Source organism: Papio anubis, chromosome 1 (assembly GCF_008728515.1).
Source record: "Papio anubis isolate 15944 chromosome 1, Panubis1.0, whole genome shotgun sequence".
Lineage (NCBI taxonomy): Eukaryota > Metazoa > Chordata > Mammalia > Primates > Cercopithecidae > Papio > Papio anubis.
Window position 1 is genome coordinate 90,915,537 of NC_044976.1, and position 17,057 is coordinate 90,932,593.

Below are 17,057 nucleotides of genomic sequence, written 5' to 3' on the forward strand. Positions count from 1 at the left end.
CTGAGAGTCAGAAACTCTCCCTTGCTGGCTTTAAAGAACTAAGCTGCCATGTTATGAGAAGGCTCATAGACAGAACTACATGGCAAGGGACCAACTACAGGCAGATCCTAGAAGCTAAATGTGGTCCCTCGCTGACAGCCAGCAAGAAAATGGGCACCTCAGTCCTACAGCTTGGAGGAAATGAATTCTGCCAACAGCGGAAACCTGGAAGTGGATCTTTCCCAGTTAAGCTTCTGATAAAGACCACAGGCCCAGTCAACAACTGGCCTGTAGCCCAATAAGACCCTGAGCAGAGGACCCAATTAAGCTGTGGCTGGACTCCTGATCCATAGAAACTGTGAGATAACAAAGGTACGCTGTTTTAAACTGCTAAGTTTATAGGAATTTGTTATATAGCAGTGAAAAACTAATACAGAAGCCAACAGCAAAATCGTATTTTACATAGCATTTTATACATCAGAAGTATTCTAAATTCAGAATCATAGTTTAAAAAAAGTTTAAAATGATGAATTTTATGTATATTTTACCACAATTTTTTTTTAAAAAAGTGCTTCACAGATATTTGAACGCAATCTAAAATGTGAGACACACAAATATATGAAGCAAGGGTAAAGCAACTAAAATGAAGAATACTCCAGGAACAACGTTCCACTGACACTGTCTGCCTGTAGAGAGCGGGCTGCAGGAACGCTGGGCAGGGCAGCGTTGAGGAGACACTGTTGATCTCTCAAGTCATCTGGGCTCTCATGTCAGATGAGAAAGAAGCATCCTTGCATGAGTGGGTAGGACCACAGGGCTAAATAAAGCTTTATGCTCAGGAAACAGGATCACCCCTATGCCTCTTTTACTGGTACTAATTCTAGTGTACCGCAAAGCACCTGACCTTCAGAATCCACTGAAATTGATTTTGAGCTTTGGCTCTGCCACTCACTAGCTATGTGACACTGGATAAGCCATAAAACGGCATAATACCTATGTCAAATATTTATTGAGCAGCTCCACAAAAAAAGCATAAGAAAGTTAAAGTCACAACAAACTACCATATAGGAGTTAAAAGGGAATGAATGACAAAAACAGCTAAAGCAGAATGAATAACTTCCACACAAGTCACTCTTTTATTCAATAAACACTTAAGTGCAAAGCGCCGGGCCTGACTTTGTGGGGAATTATAAAGCCAAGTAAGTCTTTTCCAGCCTTCAGGGAGTTAAAATCTGCTGATCCCAGATGGCTCCATTAGTCATTTCAGAATACAAAAAGGAACCATGGAAAATCATCCTCAGTCACAAGAGACTGCTATTCAGCAACCAGATGCTAAATATATACTGCTGCAGTGATTTTCAAAGCCATGCATTCTTGTTATAGCTACAAGACAAAAAGTTTATTGCACTGATTCCAAATGTCCTTCATCATGAAGCTTCATTTCTTTATCCAGCCAATGCTACATGTGTTTCTTCCAGAGTAAGGTAGCCCTGTTTTTTTTTGTTTGGTTGGTTGGTTTTTTTTTTTGGCGACAAGGTCTCACTCTGTCACTCAGGCTGGAGTGTAGTGGCATGATCATGGCTCACTGCAGCCTTGACTTCCCCAGGCTCAAGCAATCCACCTTCCTCAGTCTCCTGAGTAGCTGGGACTACAGGTACATGCCACCACGCCCACTATTTTATTTTACTTTTATTTTTTTTTTATAGAGATGGGGTTTCACCATGGTAGCCCAGGCTGGTCTTGAACTCCTGGGCTAAAGTGATCTGCCGCCTTAGCCTCCCAAAGGCCTGGGCCTACAGGCGTGAGCTACCGTGCCCAGCCTAGGATACCCTTTTAAAAACATCATTATATGCAACTAGATTCTACAGTGCTGCTCTGGATATCTGAGGTCCAATCTGTTCCCAAATCTGGGCCTTCACTATCTACCCACACACCATCCAGCAGTCTTGCTCAGACCCAGGCTGTACCTGCCACCATACAATTTCTCAAAATTCATGGCAGCTTTTGTCCTTTCAGGAATGTTCCTGTACTACAGCCTTTGGGACATTCTAGTGGTTCTGTACCAAAATAACTTGTACCAAAGTAAGGATGGCTGAGGCCAGTGAATCCCAAACACACCACACTTACCAGTACTTCTCCAGCACAGAACAGAAGACATCTCCTCATTTCATCTCCTAGCTGGTCTCACCTCTACTTCTAGACTGCTCTGTGCATCCTCACTGCTGGCTCTTTGTACTTGCCATGTTCCTTCTACTGAGATTTTAGAACCACTCACCTACATCCTCAGTCTCTTCACAGGATGCCTGTTCTGCCTCACTGCCTTAACTAAACCTGTCTGATTTCTGGTGGGAGATGCTCATTCTCACACCTTTTATACCACAGGGTCCGGAAGGCAGCTGTTGGCTGGGGAGTACAGGTAGGGGCCTAGCATAGTTTTGTAGTATTGGCTTTTTCTGTACTTTTCAACAAAAGCACATCTTCCTTTGATGCAGATAACATACTGTCCTTTTCTCTGTCATATGCTGACTTCCTGGTAATTTCCTGACATTCACTGAAGACTCTGGCACCTTCTCATAATCTTTTTCTCTACCCAACTCCTGCTATGATCCTGGGAAAATTGAATGTTCATGCAGATAAACCCTATAACAGGCTAGTCTCATGGTCCTTTATTATTATTTTTCAATCAAGCAGCAAGTCACTGCATCTACTCTCATGGTTCTCAATTTCTAAATTCTAGTGACCTTTAGTTCTAATCCATTTTAGTACCTAATCCCATGCCAGATCTCTGAACATCTGGAACTATTCTGCATTTGATACTTTAAACTCCAATACCCCATTTTCTGACCAAAAATCTCTCACCCTCCCTCTCCTAGCAATCTGCTTTTCTACTTCTGACTTCTCCAGTCCTGTGATTCCTTCATTTCGACCTACCTAGGCATCCCCTCCTAACCCCTTCTTTACCTATCCAACCTGGATCATGGATTATTGACCAGTTGAACTATCTGCACCCTGTATTTCCTTCAGCAGTATCTACCCAGAAAAATGCCAGCCTTGGAAAAATAACTACAGTCTACCTTCTCTACTTCTACACACAGGGAGCTGAGTATTGCTGGATAAAAAAATACAGACTGTTACCACTACAGTTGTGGTCTCCAAGCACCACTGAGTGCTCAGTACTGCTGACTCATGCTTCCATGGCCTTCCACCATCTCTTTCCTTTCCCCTCAGTATTCTAAACCTTTACCAGTTTCCTTAAGCCCTTTTACTCAATGCCCATTTCTACCTCCTCATTATTAAGACTATTAAGACATCATCTCTCCTTCACCTAGAAATTCAAGGCCAGTGGGTTTGATTCCTCTCAATTGTAAGTTCCCATTCCTGCTACGTATTTCTCAACATGTTTTCTTACCTTGATACCCATTAGTTCTTCCTCTCTAGGACCTTCCTTACTTCCTTGATACTATGTCCAGCCATCTGCTCATAAGCCACATTATTTCAGTTATCTCATAAACACTTGTATTTTTCTCTCAACAGTTTGCACCCCAACAGCTATAAACATGCTCAAGTCTTCCGATCTCCATTACCTTCCTACCCTTAGCTCATGTCTTCTAGCTATTACCTCCTTCCTTATTCACCTAACTCTTTCAAAGAATAGCTTACACTAGTCATCACCTTTTTCTCATCTGTCATTCATTCTTCTATCAACTCCATTCTGATTTGTCTCCAGCACTATACTTAAACTTTTCTTGCTAAGATTAACAATGCCATCTTACTTCCTAAATCCAATGGATGCTTTTCAGCGTACCTCTATGTTGCATGTAACAGTACTGATCACCTCTATCCTTCTGAAACTCTACTACACCAGTTTCTGTGTATTTCTACCACTTCTGACTTCTTTCTTGGGCTCATTTTAAGTGCCGGTACTCTCTAGAGTTCACTCCTGAGCCCTTTTCTCTTGCCACCTCTTTAGGTAATCTCAACCCATCTTATTCAAAGTATCTCCTGGCCAGGTACGGTGGCTCAGACCTGTAATTCCAGCACTTTGGGAAGCCAAGGTGGGAGGATCACTTGAGCCCAGGAGTTCAAGACCAGTCTGTACAGCACAGTAAGACTTCACCTCTACAAAACAAAATTTTAAATTAGCCAGGCATGCTAGTGCATGCCTGTAAGTCCCAGCTACTCAGGAGGCTGAGGTGGAAGGATCAATTGAGCCTGGGAGGTTGAGGCTGCAGTGAGCTATGGTTGTGCCATTGCACTCCAGCCTAGGCCACAGAGCGAGACCCTAACTCAAAAAGTATATATACACGCAGTTACATATAATTCTATATTAAATATACATATATTTTACATATTAAAATATATTTTAAATTCCTTAAAAACCTACTCTCTCTCTGGTTATTAGATACACATTAAAAAATTATTGTTAATCTTGTTAGGTATTAGGCCGGGAATAGTGGCTCTCGCCTGTAATCCCAGCACTTTGGGAAGCCAAAGGCAGCCAGATCGCTTGAGCCCAGGAGTTCGAGACCAGCCTGGGTAACATGGTAAAACCCCGTCTCTACCAAAAATACAAAAATTGGCCAGGTGGGACTATGTGTGCCTGCAGTGAGGCTGAGGCAGGAGAATTGCTTGAGCCCGGGAGGCAGAGGTTTCAGTGAGCCGAGATCATGCCACTTCCTTCAGCTTAGGCAATGGGAGTGAAACCCTGTCTCAAAAAATTTTAACAAAAGGTAATAAAATCTTCTTAGGTGTCATGATGACATGGTGGTTATTTGTTTTTTAAAAAAAGCCCTTATCATTAGGGAAGCATCCTTAAAGACTTACAGATGAATTATGTTTAGGACTTGTTATACCACAGCAAGAAAAGGAGGAGGATAGATAAAACAAAACTGGCAAAATGTTCATAATTATTGAAGCTGGGTGATGGGTACATGGGCATGTGCTATGTTATTTTTAGTACTTTTCTGAATGTTTTTAAATTTTTATAATACATTTTATTTAAAAGCTCAAGACCCCCAGATTCTTGCTCTGTATTCTCTATCTCAAGTATTGGCACCTTCATCTGCCCAGTTATGCAAGCAAAAACCCTCATCCATGTTCTATTCAAAATCCAATCAATGACCAAATTTTGCCAGTTTTACCTACTATGAAGTTCTCAAATCTGCCCTTTCTTCATCTTTAACTTAATAACAGAATGTACCCTAAATTTAGTCAATTAAAAAAAGGAAACAAACAAAAACTATATCCATACATCTATACTCTTGTCCCATCATTTCTTGCTTAACTCCTAAGGCTTCCCTACTTCCAATTTTATCCCCGTTAGTCATCTTCCTTTAAAGTGATGAATCCTAAACACAGTTTGATTACATCACTCCCAGATTTAACATCTGTGATACTGTGAAATATATATTTGCTCTTTGTTCCCACTTCCTGGGATATAACTCCTAAAATCCTTGGAATCTCCAAAGTGATAAGTGTCTTTATGCTGTTGAGTTGACTGATGGCTGGGTCTCCTGGATAGCCTCAGGATGGGAGCTGGTTGCCAAGGGAACCAACCCTGTGATTAGAAGGTTGGACCTTTCAGTCCCACAGCCCCACCCCCATCCCACCTCAGTAAAGGAGAGGGGCTGAAGATTAAGTTGATTACCAATGGTCAATGATGTAATTAATCATTCCTACATAATGAAGCCTCCATAAAAACCCAAAATGATCAGATTCAGAAAGCTTCTGGAAGCTGAACACACGAAGTTTCCAGTAGGGTGGTGCATCCAGGAAGGGTATGGAAACTTGGTACCTCCTCCCCTATACCTAAGCCCTATGCATCTCTTCATCTGTATCCTTAGTAATATTCTTTACAGTAAACCACTAAATGTAAGTAAGCAGTTCCCTGAGTTCTGTAAGCCTATCTAGCAAATTAATCAAACCCAAGAAGGGGTCCTGGGAATCTTGATTTATAGCCAGTCAGTCAGAGCACAGGTAAAACATCCTGCGGCTTGAGACTGGCATTGGAAGTGGGGGCAGTCTTGAGGGATTCAGTCCTCAACCTGTGAAATCTGACACTGTCTCCAGGTAGGTAATGTTGGAATTTAATTAGAGGACACCCAATTGGTGTCCACGGTAGAACTGCTTGCTTGCTTGCTGTGAAGTGCAGGGGGCAGGGCAGGGGAACTCCATACATCTGGTGTCAGAAACTTGTTATGACTATAGTAGGAGAAACTGAGTTTGGTTTTTCTGCATCACCAGATTTCCTCTAATAGTTTCCAACTTTCATAGTTGTCTTCTCAAAATACGCATCATAGGTGATGGTGCTTATACCACCTCCAGGAGATGGCACTGTACTCTAGCACTGGCAACAATGAAGAGCCCCCAGACTTTTGTGTGCTCCAGAGAAAACCCTTCACCTCTCCTTCTTCATCCCTCACAGCCTCTTCACTATTATCGTGACCATCAGCATGAACCTAATTATGTATTCCTAATTATATCAGTCACCAAGTCATCTCTCATCTTCAGAATTTATTCCCATAAACTTCTAGCATCCCTTCATATTACCCCTTTTTCCATCTCTCCTAAATGAAAATTGGCTCTCATCTGAAAACAACTGCTTTCTCTGCAACCCTTCAAAGACTGCTATATTTTTCATCTATACCCATTGTACCACTGAGCCTGGGAATACATCTGTTCTCCTTGCTGCTTCTACACCATTCTCTCCCCATCCTCTCTAAAACTCCCTCAACTCTGAAACTCATTTTTTATGACTTTACCATTTCTACCCCTCCTTGTTGCAGTTAGTAGACCCCAAGGTCACCCCATCACGTGGCTTTCCAACATTATCATTCTGTGGGATTTAAACGTACAACCAAAGAAATCTCAGAAATCTATTTTCTCTAGTCCAATGACCTTGGCCTCTACTCTCTCCTTTAGAACACCCTCTCATGTTCACACCCCAGACATTGATGCTAGTAACTATAATCTTTCCATAATACTATTTTCAAGCATCCTATTCTTTACACCTATTTTTTCAGTTCACCCCTTTTAGTAACCTAACTCCAAACATTTGTCACCCACATCAGGTTCTACAACCTAATGATCCAATCACCTTTTCACTGTCTCTTGCATTTAGTATGTCCTAACTTCACTCCTTACCCAGCTTAAATTCTATGTCCATCATTAAAGTCACTTTGTACATTAAAATCACCTTGTGGCAGGGTGCAGTGGCTCACACCTGTAATTCCTGACTTTGGGAGGCTGAGGCGGGTGGATCACCTGAGGTCAGGAGTTTGAGACCAGCTTGGCCAACATGGCGAAACTCCATCTCTACTAAAAATACAAAAAATTAGCCAGGCGTGGTGGCGGGTGCCTGTAATCCCAGCTACTTGGGAGGCTAAGGCAGGAGAATTGCTTGAACCTAGGAGGTGGAGATTGCAGAGAACTGAGATCGTGCCATTGAACCACAGCCTGGGTGACAGAGCAAGACTCTGTCTCAAAAAAAAAAAGGAGTCACTTCCAAGATGGCTGAATAGAAACAGCTCCGGTCTGCAGCTCCCAGCGAGACTGATGCAGAAGATGGGTGATTTCTGCATTTCCAACTGAGGTACCTGGTTCATCTCATTGGGACTGGCTGGACAGTGGGTGCAGCCCACAGAGGGCAAGTTGAAGCAGGGTGGGGCATCGCCTCACCCGGGAAGCACGAGGGGTCAGCACGAGGGGTCAGCGCATTTCCCTTTCCTAGCCAAGGGAAGCCATGACAGACTGTATCTGGAGCAACGGTATACTCCTGACCAAATATTGTGCTATTCCCACAGTCTTAGTAACCGGCAGACCAGGAGATACCCTCCCGTGCCTGGCTTGGTGGATCCCACACCCACGGAGCATTGCTCGCTGCTAGCACAGCAGTCTGAGATTGACCTGTGAGGCTGCAGCTGGACAGGGGAAGGGGCGTCCGCCACTACTGAGGTTTGAGTAGCTCACAGTGTAAACAAAGAGGCCTGGAAGCACGAACTGGGCGGAGCCCACCACAACTCAGCAAGGCCTACTGCCTCTATAGATTCCACCTCTGGGGACAGGGCAAAAGGTGGCAGACAGCTTCTGCAGACTTAAACATCCCTGTCTGACAGCTCTGAAGAGAGCAGTGGTTCTCTCAGTATGGCTGCTGAGCTCCGATAATGGACAGACTGCCTTCTCAAGTAGGTCCCTGACCCCCATGTAGCCTGACTGGGAGACACCTTCCAGTAGGGGGCCGACAGACACCTCAAACAGGCGGGTGCCCCTCTGGGACAAAGCTTCCAGAGGAGGGTTCAGGCAGGAATATTTGCTGTTCTGCAGTCTCCACTGGTGATACCCAGGCAAACAGAGTCTGGAGTGGACCTCTAGCAAACTCCAACAGACCTGCAGCTGAGGGGTCTGACTGTTAGAAGGAAAACTAACAAACAGAAAGGAATAGCATCATCATCAATAAAAAGGACATCTACACCAAAACCCCATCTGTAGGTCACCATCATCAAAGATCAAAGGTAGATAAAACCACAAAGATGGGGAGAAACCAGAGCAAAAAACCTGAAATTTCCAAAAAACAGAGCGCCTCTGCTCCTCCAAAGGATCACAGCTCTTGGCCAACAAGGGAACAAAACTGGACAGAGAATGAGTTTCACAAGTAGTTGACAGAAGTAGGCTTCAGAAGGTCAGTAATAACAAACTTCTCCGAGCTAAAGGAGCATGTTCTAACCTGTCACAAGGAAGCTAAAAACCTTGAAAAAAGGTTAGACGAATAGCTACCTAGAATAAACAGTGTAGAGAAGACCTTAAGTGACCTGATGGAGCTGAAAACCACGGCACGAGAACTACGTGATGCATGTACAAGCTTCAGTAGCTGATTCGATCAAGTGGAAGAAAGGGTATCAGTGACTGAAGATCAAATTAATGAAATAAAGTGAGAGGACAAGATTAGAGAAAAAAGAGTGAAAAGAAATGAATAAAGCCTCCAAGAAATATGGGACTATGTGAAAAGACCAAATCTACATTTGACTGGTGTACCGGAAAGTGACACGGAGAATGGAACAAAGTTAGAAAACTCTCTTCAGGATATTATCCAGGAAAACTTCCATAACCTAGCAAGGCAGGCCAACATTCAAATTCAGAAAATACAGAGACCACCACAAAGATACTCCTCGAGAAGAGCAACTCCAAGACACATAATTGTCAGATTCACCAAGGTGGAAGTGAACGGAAAACTTTTAAGGGCAGCCAGAGAGAAAGGTTGGGTTACCCACAAAGGGAAGCCCATCACACTAAGCGAATCTCTCGGCAGAAACCCTACAAGTCAGAAGAGAGTGGGGGCCAGTATTCAACATTCTTAAAGAAAAGAATTTTCAACCCAGAATTTCATATCCAGCCAAACTAAGGTGCATAAGTGAAGGAGAAATAAAATCCTTTACAGACAAGCAAATGCTGAGAGATTCTGTCACTACCAGGCCTGCCCTACAAGAGCTTCTGAAGGAAGCACTAAACATGAATAGGATCGACCGGTACCAGCCGCTGCAAAAACATGCAAAATGGTAAAAACCAGTAACGCTATGAAGAAACCACATCAATTAATGGGAAAAATAACCAGCTAACATCATAATGACAGGATCAAATTCAATCATAACAATACTAACCTTAAATGTAAATGGGCTAAATGCCCCAAATAAAAAATATAGACTGGCAAATTGGATAGAGTCAAGACCCATCAGTTTGCTGTATTCAGGAGACCCATCTCACGTGCAAAGATGCACATAGACTCAAAATAAAGGGATGGAGGAAGATCTACCAAGCGAATGGAAAACAAAACAAAACAAAAAAGCAAGGGTTGCAATCCTAGTCTCTGATAAAACAGACTTTAAACCAACAAAGACCAAAAGAGACAAAGAAGGCCATTACATAATGGTAAAGGGATAACTTTAACAAGAAGAGCTAACTATCCTAAATATATATGCATCCAATACAGGAGCACCCAGATTCATAAAGCAAGTCCTCAGAGACCTACAAAGAGACTTAGACTCCCACACAATAATGATGGGAGATTTTAACACCCCACTGTCAATATTACACAGATCAATGAGACAGAAGGTTAACAAGGATATCCAGAACTTGAACTCAGCTCTGGACCAAGTGGACCTAATAGACATCTACAGACCTCTCCACCCCAAATCAACAGAATATACATTCTTCTCAGCACCACATCATACTTATTCTAAAACTGACCACATAATTGGTAGTAAAATACTACTCAGCAAATGTAAAAGAACAGAAATCACAACAAACTGTCTCTCAGACCACAGTGCAATCAAATTAGAACTCAGGATTAATAAACTCACTCAAAACAGTACAACTACATGGAAACTGAACAACCTGCTCCTGAATGACTACTGGGTAAATAACGAAATGAAGGCAGAAATAAAGATGTTCTTTGAAAACAATGAAAACAAAGACACGTTTCAGAATCTCTGGGACACTTTTAAAGCAGTAAGTAGAGGGAAATTTGTAGCAGTAAATGACCACAAAAGAAAGCAGGAAGGAGCTAAAATGACATCCTAACATCACAATGAAAAGAACTAGAGAAGCAAGAGCAAACAAACTTAAAAGCCAGCAGAAGGCAAGAAATAACTAAGATGAGAGTAGAACTGAAGAAGATAGAGACACAAAAAACCCTTCAAAAAAAAAATCAGTGAATCCAGGAGCTGGTTTTTTGAAAAGATCAGCAAAATACATAGACCTCTAGCAAGACTAATAAAGAAGAAAAGAGAGAAGAATCAAATAGACACAATAAAAAATGATAAAGGTGATATCACCACTGATCTCACAGAAATACAAACTACCATCAGAGAATAGTATAAACACCTCTATGCAAATAAACTAGAAAATCTAGAAGAAATGGATAAATTCCTGGACACATACACCCTCCCAAGACTAAATCAAAAAGAAGTTGAATCTCTGAATAGACCAATAACAGGTTCTGAAATTGAGGCAATAATAGCCTACCAACCAAAAAAAGTTCAGAACCAGACAGATTCACAGCTGAATTCTACCACAGGTACAAAAAGGAGATGGTACCATTCCTTCTGAAACTATTCCAATCAATAGAAAAAGAGGGAATCCTCCCTAACTCATTTTATGAGGCCAGGATCATCCTGATACCAAAGCCTGGTAGAGACACAACAAAAAGAGGATTTTAGGGCAATATCCCTGATAAACATTGATGCGAAAGTCCTCAATAAAATACTGAATCCAGCAGCACATCAAAAATCTCATCCGCCACAATCAAGTCGGCTTCATCCCTGGGATGCAAGGCTGGTTCAACATATGCAAATCAGTAAATGTAATCCACCACATAAACAGAACCAATGACCAAAAACCACATGATTATCTCAATAGATGCAGAAAAGGCCTTTGACAAAATTCAACAGTCCTTCATGCTAAAAACTCTCAATAAACTAGGTACTGATGGAACGTATCTCAAAATAATAAGCGCTTTTTTGACAAACCCACAGCCTGAATGGGCAAAAAATTGGAAGCATTCCCTTTGAAAGCCAGCACAAGACAAAGATGCCCTCTCTCACGACTCCTGTTCAACAAAGTGTTGGAGTTCCGGCTAGGGCAATCAGGCAAGAGAAAGCAATAAAGGTATTTGATTAAGAAAAGAGGAAGTCAAATTGTCTCTGTTTGCAGATGACATGATTGTGTATTTAGAAAACCCCATTGTCTCAGACCAAAATCTCTTTAAGCTGATAAGCAACTTCAGCAAAGTCTCGGAATACAAAATCAATGTGCAAAAATCACAAGTGTTCCTATACACCAATAATAGACAAACAGAGAGCCAAATCATGAGTGAACTCCCATTCACAATTACTACAAAGAGAATAAAATAGCTAGGAATCCAATATACCAGAGATGTGAAGGACCTCTTCAAGGAGAACTACAAACCACTGCTCAACGAAATAAAAGAAGACACAAACAAATGGAAGAACATTCCATGCTCATGGATAGGAAGAATCAGTATCGTGAAAATGGCCATACTGCCCAAAGTAATTTACAGATTCAATGCTATCCCCATCAAGCTACCACTGACTTTCTTCACAGAGTTGGAAAAAACTACTTTAAAGTTCATATGGAACCAAAAAAGAGCCCGTACAGCCAAGACAATCCTAAGCAAAAAGAACAAAGCTGGAGGCATCATGCTACCTGACTTCAAACTACACTACAAGGCTACAGTAACCAAAACAGTATGGTACTGGTACCAAAACAGATACACAGACCAATGGAACAGAACAGAGGACTCTGAAATAACACTACACATCTACAACCATCTGATCTTTGACAAACCTGACAAAAACAAGCAATGGAGAAAGGATTCCCTATTTAATAAACGGTGCTGGGAAAACTGGCTAGCCATATGTAGAAAGCTGAAACTGGATGCCTTCCTTACACCTTATACAAAAATTAACTCGAGATGGATTAAAGACTTAAATGTAAGACCTAACACCATAAAAACCCTAAAAGAAAACCTAGGTAATACCATTCAGAACATAGGCATGGGCAAAGACTTCATGACTAAAACACCAAAAGCAATGGCAACAAAAGCCCAAATAGACAAATGGTATCTAATTAAACTAAAGAGCTTCTGCACAGCAAAAGAAACTATCATCAGAGTGAACAGACAACGTACAAAATGGGAGAAAATTTGTGCAATCTATCCATCTGACAAAGGGCTAATATCCAGAATCTACAAGGAACTTAAATTTATAAGAAAAAAACAAACAGCCCCCATCAAAAAGTGGGCAAAGGATATGAATAGACACTTTTCAAAAGAAGACATTTATGCAGCCAACAGACATAAAAAAATGCTCATCATCACTGGTCATTGGAGAAACACAAATGAAAAGACACCATCTCATGCCAGTTAGAATGGCAATCATTAAAAACTCACGAAACAACAGGTGCTGGAGAGGATGTGGAGAAATAGGAATGCTTTTACACTGTTGGTGGGAGTGTAAATTAGTTCAACCATTGTGGAAGACAGTGTGGCGATTCCTCAAGGATCCAGAACTAGAAATACCATTTGACCCAGCGATCCCAATACTGGGCATATACCCAAAGGATTATAAATCATTCTACGATAAAGACACATGCACATGTGTTTCTTGTGGCACTATTCACAATAGCAAAGACTTGGAACCAACCCAAATGTCCATCAATGATAGACTGGATTAAGAAAATGTGGCACATACACACAATGAAATACTATGCAGCCATAAAAAAGGATGAGTTCATGTCCTTTGCAGGGACATGGATGAAGCTGGAAACCATCATTCTAAGCAAACTATCACAAGAACAGAAAACCAAACACCACATGTTCTTACTCATAGGTAGGACAGAACACATGGACACAGGGTGGGGAACATCACACACCAGGGCCAGTCGGGACATGGGGGTCTGGGGGAGGGATAGCATTAGGAGAAATACCTAATGTAAACGATGAGTTGATGGGTACAGCAAACAAACATGGCACATGTATACCTATGTAACAAACCTGCATGTTGTGCACATGTAACTTAGAACTTATATAATTGAAAAAAAAAATCACCTTACATACATGCTCAATCCCTTGCCCCCTTCTTGCTCTCTACAAGAGGTTTTGAGAACCTCACCCTAATTAAACCAAATGTTACTCCTATGCTGTACCTGCACTCATGTAGCTGAACATGGCCGAAGAAAACTACACGGCCACATGGACTGCTCTTTTGAAATTCATAAACATCAACTTAAAATACATTTTTTAATATTTCAGATTATTTCTCTAATACAGAATCTGAGTACATTTTAAAATACTATTGATGCATACAGCCAAACTGCTTTTAAAATAAAATTTACTTATATATGGAGCTATTTTGAAAATATTTATCATGGGGCATGGAACTTCCACTCTAGGAATTTTAAGGAAATAATTTTAGAAGTATACAAAAATTTAGTTACTAGGTTACTTATAATAGACTTAACAGTTAAAAAAAAGAAAGTTGGAGTTGTCCTACAATAATGAAAAATTAGTAACAATCCAAATGTTGAACTATATGGCATAGGTGAAATACATTATGCTAAGTCCATACCATAGGACGCTATTAAGCCAATGGAAAAATATTCATAATATACTGTTGAAGAGGAAAAACGTAGATTATAAGAATACATATATAATCTTTGAAAATTTTATATATATGTATTATTATAAATAAGTATATAAGAAAAATGCCTGGAGGATATCAATATTTATCTTTGGATAATAAAATTATTGCTGTTTTATTTTCCATCTTTTATGTGTTCTACAAAAAATACATATTTCTTTATTAATGAATGTATCAATTTACATGTGCAGTACTGAGAATATAGTGGGATAACATTTGAGATTATAGCAGATTAAATTAGCTGTACTTACTATTATTTCTGATGCAAAATACCTGAAAGGATCATTTCCACCTTCTTCAGACTGTTCAAGGAATTGTGCTGTCAGCAAAGGGCATTTCAAGCTTTTGAAACAACTAAGACATAAGAAATAGGTAACTATGAAATCAACACTTCCAAGTATAAAATCCCTAGTTCTTCAAATCTAAGTTAATTTTACTTGAAAAATAACATAAGCACTGCTATGGTTTGAATGACTCTTGTCTCCAAAACTCATGTTGAAATTTAACTGCCATAAAGAGGTGGAAATTAGGCCAAGGGGGCTCCACTCTCATGCATGAGATTAATGCTCTTGTAAAAGGGCAAGTTCAGCCTACTTTTGCCTTTTGCCCTTTTACCTTCAGCCACATTATGACACAGCTAGAAGGCCCTTGCCAGATGCCAGCGCCTTAACTGTAGACTTCCCAGCCTCCAGAACTGTGAACCAATGAATTTCGTTCATTATAAATCACCCAGTCTTAGGTAGTCTGTTATATCAGCACAAGTGGATTAAGACAAGCATCAATAACTTAATGTTCTATAAAACTGTTGATGTAACGTCATTCGTACTAGTAATAGGGAGAACATGAGAACACCTTGGAAGACTCAACATGCTAAGACTGACTTCTACATCTGAACTATTCCATTGAATTCTGAATGTTTGAGGGCCAGTGCTAGTCTATGATGTTTTCATTAGTTCAAAGAAAAAATCAGGAAATAGTCATTTTTTCACACAGCTCTATTTGTTTTATTTAGAAAACGAAACTTTATTCTGTGATTAAGCCTTTCCTATTTCTTTAGTTAAAATATCTTTTCTTTTATGAGATAATGGATTTTATAAATGGTAAAAAACTTTTTTTTTGAGACAGGGTCTCTGTCACCCAGGCTGGAATGCAGTGGCACAATAATAGCGCACTGTAACCTCAAACTCCTGGGCCCAAAGGATCCTCCTGCCGCAGCCTGCCAAGTAGCTTGGACTACAGGCACACAACACTGTGCCCAGCTAACTTTTTTATTTTTTGTAGAGACAGGGTCTCACTATGTTGCCCAGGCTGGTCTCAAACTCCTGACCTCAAGCAATCTCCCACCTTGGCCTCCCAAAGTGTTAGGATTACAGACGTGAGCCACCACATCTGGCTGTTAATTTTTTTTAAATGTCCTGACAAGTAGGAAGCTAAAAATAGTATGTCTCCAAAATTAAAATATTATTTTATATTCTATTTTTTAGAGATGAGGTCTTGCTGTGTTGCCTAAGTTGGTCTTGAACTCCTGGCCTCAAGTGATCCTCCTGCCTCAGCCTCCAAGTAGCCAAAATTTAAAAATTACTGGTCCATGTAATTAAATAATCTAGTCTATCACTGTCCAATAGAAATATAACATAGCCCTACATGTAAGATCTTTTAGTAGACATATGAAAAAAGTAGTAAGAATGGGAGAGATGATTTTAATAATTTATCTTAACCCAATATATCTGAAATATTGTCATTTCAACATGTTATCAATATAAAAATTGAGGTATTTTACTGTGTGTTTTTTTTTTTTTTTTTTTTTTTTTTAAATAACAAGTCTTCAAAATCCAGGGGATATTTTATACTTAAAGTACATCTGAATTTTGACCAGCCATATGTCACATGCTACAGCCATATTGAACAGTACATGTTTAGTCTATAGCACCCATGGAGGGAATGCTGTTGGGTGGATACTCTACTACTATTTTTGTAGTCAAGTTGGATGTTCTGTCTGGTGGTCCTTCTGCTGCTTTCTTTGAAAGAGTAAAACACAATTTCTCCACAGAGCTACATATATCTATTTCCCACACTCACCCTGAGCTACATGTATCTATTTCCCCCACTTTCATTATTCACTTACTATGATGAATAAAGGCAATACAAAGAAGAATATAAAGTAAATGAATGGATTTTGGTTTTATAATTATTTTATTAATTAGTTTTTTTTTTTTTTTTTTTGAGACAGAGTCTCGCTTAGTCGCCCAGGCTGGAGTGCAGTGGCCCGATCTCGGCTCACTGCAAGCTCCGCCTCCCGGGTTCACGCCATTCTCCTGCCTCAGCCTCCCGAGTAGCTGGGACTACAGGTGGCTGCCATCCATTCTACTCTATTTTTAATGCTATTCTGTAGAGACGGGGTTTCACCGTGTTAGCCAGGATGGTCTCGATCTCCTGACCTCGTGATCCACCCGCCTCGGCCTCCCAAAGTGCTGGGATTACAGGCGTGAGCCACCGCGCCCCGCCTATTAATTAGTTTTTTAAAGACAGGGTCTTGCTCTGTTGCCCAGGCTGGAGTACAGTGGCCGATCATCATTCACTGCAGCCTCACACTCCTGGATTCAACCCATCCTCTAGCCTCAGCCTCCCAAGTAGTAGCACTACAGGTATATACCACTACATCCAGCTAATTTTTAAATTTTTTTTTGTAGAGATGGGGGTCTCGCTATGTTCCCAAGGCTGGTCTCAAACTCCTGGCCCCAAACAATCCTCTCATGTCAGTCTCCCAAAGTGATGGGATTACATGTGTGAGCCACTACACCCGGCCTATAATTTTTTTAAATATAAATGTCTCAAGTCCCCATGCTGTATCAGTTGAACCCTACATTC

The 17,057-nt window shown here is 40.7% G+C and overlaps 1 protein-coding gene across 5 annotated transcripts in view; it reads right to left on the reverse strand.

Annotated features, from left to right (window-relative positions):
* GLMN (glomulin, FKBP associated protein) overlaps positions 1–17,057 on the reverse strand; it is a 60,057-nt gene that overhangs the window by 26,839 nt on the left and 16,161 nt on the right. For all 5 annotated transcript variants that reach the window (XR_004176203.1, XR_650566.4, XM_017944668.3 and 2 more), the window contains one exon: positions 14,441–14,543. Coding sequence is in view for 3 of the 5 variants with exons in the window: in XM_017944668.3 (XP_017800157.1) it covers positions 14,441–14,543 (103 nt within the window). In the remaining 2 variants the exon portion in view is untranslated. The remainder of the gene's footprint in view (positions 1–14,440; positions 14,544–17,057) is intronic.